The following is a 12,143-nucleotide window of genomic DNA, read 5'->3' as shown; positions in this document are numbered from 1 at the left end:
TGGATCTGGTGCTTTACAGAGAGTAAATGGGACAATGAAAAAGGAGGATTACCTACAAATTCTTCAGGACAACCTAAAATCATCAGCCTGGAGGTTGGGTCTTGGGCGCAGTTGGGTGTAGCAACAGGACAATGACCCCAAACACACGTCAAAAGTGGTAAAGGAATGGCTAAATCAGGCTAGAATTAAGGTTTTGGAATGGCCTTCCCAAAGTCCTGACTTAAACGTGTGGACAATGCTGAAGAAACAAGTCCTTGTCAGAAAACCAACACATTTAGCTGAACTGCACCAATTTTGTCAAGAGGCGTGGTCAAAAATTCAACCAGAAGCTTGTGGATGGCTACCAAAAGCGCCTTATTGCAGTGAAACTTGCCAAGGGACATGTAAGCAAATATTAACATTGCTGTATGTATACTTTTGACCCAGATACAGTAGACCCATAATAAATTCATAAAAGAACCAAACTTCATGAATGTTTTTTGTGACCAACAAGTATGTGCTCCAATCACTCTATCACAAAAAAATAAGAGTTGTAGAAAGTATTGGAAACTCAAGACAGCCATGACATTATGTTCTTTACAAGTGTATGTAAACTTTTGACCACGACTGTAGATATATTTCGGTGTAGCAACCATAACATAACTTAAAAGAACACAAACAAACTAATGCGATCGCTTGTCCTTAGTTCGCGCTTAGTTCTGCTCTCAAACACTACCTATATAGTGAAGAATAAACCCGACTGCATCACCGAAAGTTTCTTAAACAAATCAAATGTTCAAACATTTTACAAAGTGATTGCTGCAGACACGAGCATGGTTCCGACTGTACTCCACAAGATGAACGCGACATGTGTGAGAGCCATTCCCCTCGACACGCTTTCGTAGATTGCCTAAATCGTATTTCCTTTATGAGCCCCTTATTTCTGGACTCTAGGAAAGCTATTTCCTATCTCTCGATTTCTCGAAGAAAAGCACAGCAAAGTGGCATTTTCAGCTCCAACTCTTCACATACTAAAGCGTCTTCCACTTGATTTATCGCTATGCTCAAGCTTGTTTGTCCGCCATGTACATTACAAAACAGATATAATGTCACATGCAACTCAGCAAAACTTAAGTTTTGACCACTGATGATTCAACAAACAGTCAAAAGAAAAGCAATTACATGTCTAAGCTGAAGTTTTTGTGTCCTTAAGGCAGCCAGCAGCTGATTGGTCGTCAAGAAGAACGTCCTCCGAAACCACAGGATGGAATCTCCACTTTAGACCAGGATGATTTACAGCCCCCCCAAATTAAAAGGGAAGAGGAGGAACACAATATCAGTCAGTCAGGAGAAGAGTGTCTTCTCGGGCCGCAGGAGGCTGATCTCACCAAGTTGCCTCTGACTGGTGTCTCTGTGAAGACTGAAGACCATAAAGACAAACCACAAGTTGACAACCTCTTTGCTCCTCTTTTAGATAATGACGACATAACATCACAATGTACTGAGGATGAAGACGAGAACAACACCCAAGAACCTTTGAGCAGCGATGATGGTGATATGAGGACTCACACTAACGAATACCCTGAATGCTCTGAAGAGAAGGCCGGTAAAAAAAGTTTTATCTGCTCATTTGGTGCCCAAAGCGTTTGTAATATGGATTCTGCTCCATACATGAAAACACACACAGGAGAAAAACCTTTTACTTGCTCCGTTTGCCACAATAGTTTTTCTCAGAAGTCCACCTTGACTTTACACATGAGAACACACACAGGAGAAAAACCTTTCAGTTGCTCCGTTTGTTCCAATAGTTTTTCCCAGAAGTCCACTTTGACTGCACACATGAGAACGCACACGGGAGAAAAACCTTTCAATTGCTCAGTTTGCGGCGATACATTTTCCCAGAGGGGCTCTTTGACTGCGCACATGAGAATACACACAAGTGAGAAACCTTTTATTTGTACAGTTTGCGGTGATAAATTTTCTCGAAGGTCCAGCCTCAAACTACACACGAGAACACACACAGGAGAAAAACCTTTCATTTGTTCAGTTTGCGGTAATACATTTTCTCGAAGGTCGAGCCTTAAATGTCACATGAGAAAACACACAGGAGTAAAACCTTGTATCTGCTCAGTTTGCGGAAAAATATTCTCAGAGAAAAAAAATATGGTATCCCACATGAGAACACACACTGGAGAGAAACCTTTTATTTGCTCAGTTTGCGGCGATACATTTTCCCGGCAAGACAGACTGAAATTACACATGAGAAAACACACAGGAGAGAAATCTTTTAGTTGTCCATTTTGTGATCAAGGTCATTCTGATGAGCAAAGTTTGACAGCACACATGTCGACACACAGCGGAGAATAAATGTTTTCCTGTCCAGTTTGTGCTATAGGATTGACAAGTTGTAGAAGTGGAATGTCTCGTGTGAAAATTAGTAAAAAATAGTAGTTGTACATCACTTAGATAGTGATGATCTGTGTATGATACCAGATTCCCTCATGGGTTCCAGGTTAGTGTGCCACTAAGAACAGCAGCTACATTATTTTAAATGAACTCTGAAGCAAATAAAAAATGTTGACTAACAAGGTCAGACATTCTGGTTGGTTGAGGACAGCATAGATGGAGATTTCCCTCACATCAAAAGTGTGTTTGGTAGATTACCTGTCTTTGTGATGGCACCAACATTTGCTTCATCAGTTAATAAAATGAGCTGTAAATTACACATCAAGTACATACAACATAATATATTTCCCTATTGAATAAGGCAAAATAACTCCTAAATCAAAAAGTCACTTCAAACTCTGTACTGCTCATTGGTGTTATTGTAACATGTGTTTCAAATTATTTAAGCCTTTATCGTGTACTTAAAGAGTCAGACATTTGTTATTGATCCAATGTTGGTGTGCCTCTTTCATGTTTAAAAGCCACATACAATATTAACTGTCCTTTGTTCATGCACATAAATGTTTATCAAGTGTTTGCATGTGTTCATTAAATCAATATATTCTTCTGACACTGCATTTATTTTACTTTTATGTCTAAATCAAGTTTATCCTATGTGTATTAAATGCACCGTAAGTGTTAGATCAATTTTATCATAGCTCTTTAAGTACTGCCATGTTAAAAAGTAAATCTGTCTATTTTATTGGCTTTGTCTGTAACTCCAAACTATGTGGTGCCTGCCAAAAAGTGATTCAAATTAACATTTTGATACTGACAAATATTTCCTGTGCATAAATGACTATACTCTATTACCATTCAGAGAGTTACATATTTGATAATAAAGTACATACTCTACTGTTTACTTGTTGAAGTACCCTTTCCATTTCTATTTTCCAGAAGGAAGTATGAACTTACAATATACTGTATGTGCCTTATTTACAGTTATTCAACTTCTACTCTTTCAAATGTTCTTGTAATCAGACCATATTTTTCGGTATATTAGATGGAATCTTTACCTGACATGTTTCGACTGTCATCTGCAGTCTTCTTCAAAAGGGTCACCTGACCACTGTGACGTGTGGCCTTTCAGCAGATCTTATAGGCGCGGCCAACCAGGCAGACCTGTCAAGTCTACCTGGTTGGCTACCCCTGGTTAATGGAGGAGTAAGTCCCAGGTATGCGAGAGCATGAATGCTCCCTCATCCCGATTGATGGTTTCCTTGGACATGAAAATCATGAAAATCCACCGCAAAGATGACGGCAGTCAAAACATCACTGTTCATCGAAAACCGACACACACCGACCAATTTCTACTCTGGACCGCCGAACATCCCACAGCACACAAACTATCAGTCGTGAGAACACTCTGTGAACGGGCCAACATCGTAACAGAAGAACAAGATAGAAAAAAAGAAGAGAAACACATCAAAAATGCACTCAAAAACTGCCAATATCCCATCTGGGCTATGAAAAAAAGGGGAACAAGAAGTAAAAAACAAGGAAAAGAACAAAGAAGAAACTCAAATAAAAACCTGAAAAAAGCCAACCAGGTAGACTTGACAGGTCAAAAAATATGGTCTGTTTACAAGAACATTTGAGGATTAGTCAGACAATTTAGAGTGAAAAGCTAATTTTATTTTCACTCGCATACAAAACATTCTAACTTGGATTGTTTCCCTGGCTTCGAGAGTCTCCCGAAGGACAAGGACAAGACACAACAAACTCCCTTCTTGTCTCTCATGGACACACACCTGTTGTTGTTGACTTTGGACTTACCGGCTGAACGACATCAAGGCTGCGGAACAGAGACACACTGCAGGCTTACACACACACACATGCATCCACAAAAAAATATACGCCACAGACACATACCCCACCCCCAATCCAACGCCTTTGACACAAATCCCATAGGGATGATGGACAGATGGGCAGCGCCTGAGAGCCGCCATGACCCTCCTCCCCCCTCCCTTCTGTTTCTAGATATCTCAAGATGTACGTTGTAATATGTATATGTGCTTTGCTATGGAGGGTTTTTTTCCCCACTCCAGACTGGGCCCCCTTATGAGCCCAGTCTAAATTGTATTTTTTTACTCATCCTTCCCCAGCGTTTACCTTTTCCCATCGTTTACGGGGCGCCTTGTGGCGACCCATCAGCGTTCCTGTTCTGTCACCCCGTCCACTGTTTGTTTGTCTAATCTTGAACGGGTTTGTGCTCAAAGCAAAGTTTCGTTGTACTTGTGCAATGACAATAAAGACATATCCTATCCTATCCTAGTAAGGCAATATTTATTTTTCATAACATACAACAGAACAAACAAACGTGAAAAATATATTTACTCCAATTCATAACTTTTCATCATCTTGATTTTTACTTTTTTTTAATACCGACATTTACATTGTTTGATTCCACTATCAAGTTTGTTCCATGAACTAACACCTCTGATTGAAGTGCTTCTTTCCTTTGTGACTGTTCTAAATCTCAATTTATTAAAGATATCAGTCCCTCTTAAATAATAATTACTTTCTCTTTTTACAAATCTGTTTTGATTATTGTTTGGTAGAATGTTTGTATGTGCTTTGTGCATGACTTTCAAGATATTATACTACCAATTCATTTAAGGTTAGTAGGTTTAACTGATGGATGTTTGAATATTGGTTTGTTGGTTCCCTATATGCATTTCCACTAATGATTATTACGGCTCTCTTCTGCAAAAGGAAGACTGGATTTGAATATGTTTTACAGGCACTACCCCACACTTCAATACAACATGTCAGATATGGAACAATCAGAGAGTTACAAAATATATACAATGCTTTTTGATTGCAATTCCTTCACCGTGTGTAAAATAGCAAAAGTTTTAGGTATTTTAAACTTTGTATCATTTATATGTGATTTCCATGACAAATATTCATCAATCATAACACTCTTGTTCTTTGAATCTCAACACATTCCACATATTATGATAGTCCACACTATTGCGGCGAATTCATTTTAAAAGTTTCTCCAACGCCACGACAGGCTGATCATACAAACCCCAAAACCAGTGAAGTTGGCACGTTGTGTAAATCGCAAATAAACACAGAATACAATGACTTGCAAATCCTTTTCAACCTATATTCAATTGATCAGACTGCAAAGACAAGATATTTAACGTTCGAACTGGAAAACGTTGTTATTTTTTGCAAATATTAGCTCGTTTAAGATTTGATGCCTGCAAAATTTTTCAAAAAAGCTGGCACAAGTGGCAAAAAAGACTGAGAAAGTTGAGGAATGCTCGTCAAACACTTATTTGGAACATCCCACTGGTGAACAGGTTAATTGGGAACAGGTGGGTGCCATGATTGGGTATAAAAGCAGCTTCCATGAAATGCTCAGTCATTCACAAACAAGGATGGGGCGAGGGTCACCACTTTGTCAACAAATGCGTGAGCAAATTGTCGAACAGTTTAAGAACAACATTTCTCAACCAGCTATTGCTAGGAATTTAGGGATTTCACCATCTTCGGTCTGTAATATCACCAAATGGTTCTGAGAATCTGGAGAAATCACTGCAAGTATGCGGCTAAGCCCATGACCTTCGATCCCTCAGGCGATACTCCATCAAAAACCGACATCAATGTGTAAAGGATATCACCACAAGGGCTCAGGAACACTTCAGAAAACCCCTGTCAACAAATACAGTCGCTACATCTGTAAATGCAAGGAAAACACTCTACTATGCAAAGCCAAAGCCATTTATCAACAACACCCAGAAACGCCACGGGCTTCGCTGGGCCCGAGCTCATCTAAGATGGACTGATACAAAGTGGGAAAGTGTTCTGTGATCTGACGAGTCCACATTTCAAATTATTTTTGGAAACTGTGGACGTTGTGTCTTCCGGACCAAAGAGGAAAAGAACCATCCGGACTGTTATAGGCCCAAAATTCAAAAGCCAGCATCTGTGATGGTATGGGAGTGTATTAGTGCCTAAGGCATGGGTAACTTACACATCTGTGAAGGCGCCATTAATGCTGAAAGGTACATACAGGTTTTGGAGCAACATATGTTGCCATCCAAGCAACGTTATCATGGACGCCCCTGCTTATTTAAGCAAGACAATGCCAAGCCACATGTTACAACAGCGTGGCTTCATAGTAAAAGAGTGCGGGTACTAGACTGGCCTGCCTGTAGTCCAGACCTCTCTCCCTTTGAAAATGTGTGGCGCATTATGAAGCGTAAAATACCACAACAGAGACCCCGGACTTTTGAACAACTTAAGCTGTACATCAAGCAAGAATGGGAAAGAATTCCACCTGAAAAGCTTAAAAAATGTGTCTCCTCAGTTCCCAAACGTTTACTGAGTGTTGTTAAAAGGAAAGGCCATGTAACACAGTGGTAAAAATGCCCCTTTGCCAACTTTTTTGCAATGTGTTGCTGCCATTAAATTCTAAGTTAATGATTATTTGCAAAAAAAAATTTGGTTTCTCAGTGTGAACATTAAATATCTTGTCTTTGCAGTTTATTCAATTGAATATAAGTTGAAAAAGGATTTGCAAATCATTGTATTCTGTTTTTATTTCATGAATTATACAACGTGCCGACTTCACTGGTTTTGGTTTTGTACTTCGGCGCAAGACCATGAAAAGACTTGGACACAAGGATAGCTGTTTTAAAGTCTATTCTATAAGCAACAAGAAGCCAGTGCAGTGACCTAAACACTGGACTAATACGGTCATATTTCCTAGTTCTAGTCAGGACTCGAGCAGCAGCATTGTGAAAGTACTGCAGCTGCTTTACAGCTCGTTTGAAGTGCCCAGTGAGACGGCCATTACAGTAGTTGAACTCTCTGGAGACAAAGGCATGGATTAGTCTTTCTAGGTCTGATTTAGACATTATTCCTCTGATTTTGGCAATGTTTTTCAGGTGTTAAACAGCTGCTGATGTCATTGCCTTAATGTGGCTGTTAAAGTTCAAGTTCAAGTCTATTATTACCCTACGATTTCTAACCTGATTATTAGGTTCTCAAAGTGACGAATAAAGTTTCCATTCGCTTCTGTGGGCCAAAGATAATTCTTTCAGTTTTGTCTGAGTCCAGCGGAAGGACATTGTTTTGCACCCACACACTGATCTGTTCCATGAAGCAACAAAGTGAATCAACATGCTGTTCTTCAGTACTTTGGCAGCAATACCACTTTTCTTTGAGAGGAGCTTTATGACAGCAACTTTTAAGGCCTCTGGAAATGTTCCAGTCTGAAGTGAGATGTTAACTAGATAAGAGAATGGTGATAACAAACTGCTCAGCAGTAGTAATTAGCGTACATAGCTGCCAGCTAGCATTTTGTGTAATAGTTGCCAGCTAGATAGGTAGATAGTACTTTATTGATTCCTTCAGGAGAGTTCCCTCAGGAAAATGAATAGCTAACAATTAGTTCAGTAGTAACTTTTTGACTTGGGGGCCGCATTGGTTTAAAACAATTTGGCCGGGGGACGGGCTGTACGTATATGTATATATATACATATATATATATATATATATATATATATATATATATATATATATATATATATATATATATATATATATATATATATATATATATATATATATATATATATATATATGTGTGTGTATATATATATATATATATATATATATATATATATATATATATATATATATATATATATATATATATATATATGTGTGTGTGTGTATATATATATATATATATATATATATATATATATATAAATATACACTACCGTTCAAAAGTTTGGGGTCACATTGAAATGTCCTTATTTTTGAAGGAAAAGCACTGTACTTTTCAATGAAGATAACTTTAAACTAGTCTTAACTTTAAAGAAATACACTCTATACATTGCTAATGTGGTAAATGACTTTTCTAGCTGCAAATGTCTGGTTTTTGGTGCAATATCTACATAGGTGTATAGAGGCCCATTTCCAGCAACTATCACTCCATTGTTCTAATGGTACAATGTGTTTGCTCATTGGCTCAGAAGGCTAATTGATGATTAGAAAACCCTTGTGCAATCATGTTCACACATCTGAAAACAGTTTAGCTCGTTACAGAAGCTACAAAACTGACCTTCCTTTGAGTAGATTGAGTTTCTGGAGCATCACATTTGTGGGGTCAATTAAACGCTCAAAATGGCCAGAAAAAGAGAACTTTCATCTGAAACTCGACAGTCTATTCTTGTTCTTAGAAATGAAGGCTTCCACAAAATTGTTTGGGTGACCCCAAACTTTTGAACGGTAGTGTATATATATATATATATATACATATATATATATTATATTATGTTTTGCCTGAGCGGCTAGGAGAGTAACATGCGGTACAAAATGGATTAAAAAGGACAGATTTTATCAGAATCAGAATCAGAATAGTTTTTATTGCTATTGTTTGAGAGCGTGTTCACAAAATAGGAATTAAAAAAAAAATTATTTTTTTTTAATAATATGATATATATATATATGTATACATAGTTTTTTTTGGGTTTTTTTTTAACTTGGGACTTCCCCGCGGGCCGTAGTTTGTAGACCCCTGTGCTAAGTTTTAGATATCTATAAGCACGCTAGTTGCCAGCCTGCTATTAGCTGATCTAAATTGCATTATTTTGATATGTTATTATTGCACAATAACAAGGTGCCTTTAGGACAGTTTTCATTTAAAACGCAGTTTTTTTTACAGGATATCTACCAGGCCATAAACCCTCATCAATTTGGTGGTTTATGGCCTGGAAAATGTTGAACACCCCTAAAAAAATATGTAAATATTGCATGTTTTTATGAATGTGCCTGCTACCACATCACATATATACTTACAGCGTGTGTATATAAAACGTTGATGGAGATTTTTGGATATTTTATAAAACGCTTTATAGGCGGAATAGAAGGACACCCATGGCTCCATTGTTCGTTGACTTTTGCTAGAATTTATTGACAAGTTAGAGCGCGTACAAAAGGAAAAACATATGTGTTCTTAACTCACATAAGAATTTTAAATGATAGGCAACATTTTATTTTAAATGTTTTAAGTGCAGTTCCCCGTTAAGTGATAGTAGTTAGTTTCGTTATGATCCGTTGCCCGGATCATAGTTTATTTACGTTTTGATTTACTTGCTCATCTCTGGCAGGCCTCCCACGGCGCTCCATCTTCCTCGTCTCTGGCGGGCCTTCCCACGGCGGTGCCCTCATCTCCAGCGTCGTCGCCACCGCAACCTCTGGCTAGACAGCGGCACGGGCGGCCTATTGGGGCCCGCACGCGGCTCCTACGCCCAGGACTTGGGCGTACGACTCGCGTGCTGCTAAAGTTATTGGCGCCACTTGCGTCTGCCTTCTCGGACGTTCCGTGGTCGGCCGCCTCGCCTGCTGCAGCGGCGTTCCACTCGCCGCCACCACTCGCCGCCACCACCTGACTCGTCCCCAGTGGATTCGGGGACACTTGGCCCGGCGACCCACCGCCAAGTCCTCCCTCCGCCCTCCCGTGACTTTGGACTTTTTCTGGGGTTTTTTTGTTCTCGGGACATCTGGAATCTGTCCCTTAGGAGGGGGTACTGTTATGATCCGTTGCCCAGATCACAGTTTATTTACGTTTTGATTCACTTGCTGTTTAAGTTCTGTTTCAGCACCCTGGTTTTGTGTCTCCTTGGTTGCTATGGTTATTCATTGTGTTCACCTGCCTATGATTAGTGTTCGGGATGCTCACCTGTTCCTAGGCACTAATCAGAGAGCTATTTAGTCCTGCCTTTTCGCCTCACTCAGTCTGGTGCTTTTATTTGCTTACACGCACTGAGTTACGACGTCTTCCCTTTGTTTTCCTGAGCTAAGCTTCGCCCTGTTCTTGTACTTAGCTTTTCCTGTTGGCTATCCCGTTAGCGTCCCGTTCTATAGGCACGCTTGTTTTGTTTATTTTGTATTTGGTATGTTTTCAAGAAGAATGAATCATTCTTTTTACCTGCAAACTGCTTCCTGGAAAGACGACCTGCGGCATCAACATGCCTCGACGGCCTTGATGGTTTATTGTGTTGATGAAAAATAACAATTAGTTTGAAAGAGATTGGGGAGAAAAAAGGAGACCCCAAGGAGAGTAGGAGCTCAAAATTATGTTGGTGGCACAAGAGTTATCACAGGGGTCCAATGAGTGTGGGAATGGAAGAGTTCAAAAGAAACAAGAAAGGAGAGAAAATAATGTGTGCAAAAAATGTTGTGGAATTATGGAAGAAAGTAGAGATGTCCGATAATATCGGACTGCCGATATTATCGGCCGATAAATGCTTTAAAATGTAATATCGGAAATTATCTGTATCTGTTTCAAAAAGTAAAATGTATTACTTTTTAAAACGCGGCTGTACGGAGTGGTACACGGACGTAGGGAGAAGTACAGAGCAGTTGCGTCTCCCAGTCATACTTGCCAACCCTCCCGAAAATCTCCCGGGCCAACCATTCTCTCGAATTTCTCCCGATTTCCACCCAGACAACAATATTGGGGGCGTGCCTTAAAGGCACTGCAATTGCGTGCCAGCCCAATCACATAATTTCTACGGCTTTTCACACACACAAGTGAATGCAAAGCATACTTGGTCAACAGCCATACAGGTCACACTGAGGGTGACCGTATAAACAACTTTAACACTGCTACAAATATGCGCCATACTGTGAACCCACACCAAACAAGAATGACAAACACATTTCGGGAGAACATCCGCACCGTAACACAACATGAACACAACAGAACAAATACCCAGAACCCCTTGCAGCACTAACTCTTCCGGGACACTACAATATATACCCCTGCTACTCCCTACACCCCCCCCCCCCACTTCAACACCGCCCCCCGCCCCCCCAACCCTGCCCACCTCAACCTCCTCATGCTCTCTCAGGGAGAGCATGTCCCAAATTCCAAGCTGCTGTTTTAAAGCATGTTAAAAAAAAAAAATGCACTTTGTGACTTCAATAATAAATATGGCAGTGCCATGTTGGCCTTTTTTTCCATAACTTGAGTTGATTTATTTTGGAAAACCTTGTTACATTGTTTAATGCATCCAGCGGGGCATCACAACAAAATTAGGCATAATAATGTGTTAATTCCACGACTGTATATATCGGTATCGGTTGATATCGGAATCGGTAATTAAGAGGTGGACAATATCGGAATGTCGGATATCGGCAAAAAAGCCATTATCGGACATCTATAGCAGAAAGTAATCATTATTATTATTATTATTATTATTATTATTATTATTATCCGTGTAGAACAGGGGTGTCCAAAGGGCGGCCCGGCGGACATTTGCGGCACGCAGCTAATTGTTTACCGGCCGGCCACACATTCTGGAAATACTATTGTAAAAATAAAAAAGAACATTAAAAAAAGTGGAATGAGGTGAAATCTAACGAGAAAAAGTTGCAATGTTGACATAAAAGCTGCCATGCAGGCTGTTTTTTTTTTGTCTTTCTTCATTTTTCTTTTTTTGCCATTGCTCAAAAAAAAAAAAAAGACAAAAAATCCATGTTATAATGAATTATTTTCAGGGCTCCAATTACTTCAAATATTTCACTTTAAAATGCTTTATGTGGTAAATATTGCATATATTGTGTAGTAGCCATATAAAAACATCAAAGATTTATTTGACAAAAACGCATAAAACAAACAAAATAATAGTTCCAGCATAAAATCGACACATGTATCTGAAGTTGATCTCGTAACTTAAGTGTTGAAA

The 12,143-nt window shown here is 39.3% G+C and overlaps 1 protein-coding gene across 3 annotated transcripts in view; it reads left to right on the top strand.

The window, feature by feature from the left end:
- The window catches only part of LOC133644873 (zinc finger protein 260-like), a 37,561-nt gene extending 25,997 nt beyond the window's left edge, over positions 1-11,564 (top strand). The window contains exons 4-5 of one of the 3 annotated variants that reach the window (XM_062039625.1): positions 1,193-1,585; positions 9,561-11,564. In XM_062039625.1, the coding sequence (XP_061895609.1) occupies positions 1,193-1,585; positions 9,561-9,655 (488 nt within the window). In that variant the 3' untranslated portion in view covers positions 9,656-11,564. Of the gene's footprint in view, positions 1-1,192; positions 4,089-4,112; positions 4,597-9,560 lie in introns of those variants that run through there. The other 2 variants (XM_062039626.1, XM_062039624.1) reach the window with 2 other exon arrangements.
- The last annotated feature ends 579 nt before the right edge of the window (positions 11,565-12,143 follow it).

Source organism: Entelurus aequoreus, linkage group LG28 (assembly GCF_033978785.1).
Source record: "Entelurus aequoreus isolate RoL-2023_Sb linkage group LG28, RoL_Eaeq_v1.1, whole genome shotgun sequence".
Lineage (NCBI taxonomy): Eukaryota > Metazoa > Chordata > Actinopteri > Syngnathiformes > Syngnathidae > Entelurus > Entelurus aequoreus.
Note: the sequence above shows the minus strand (reverse complement) of the source record. Positions and strands in the feature narration are given on the sequence as shown.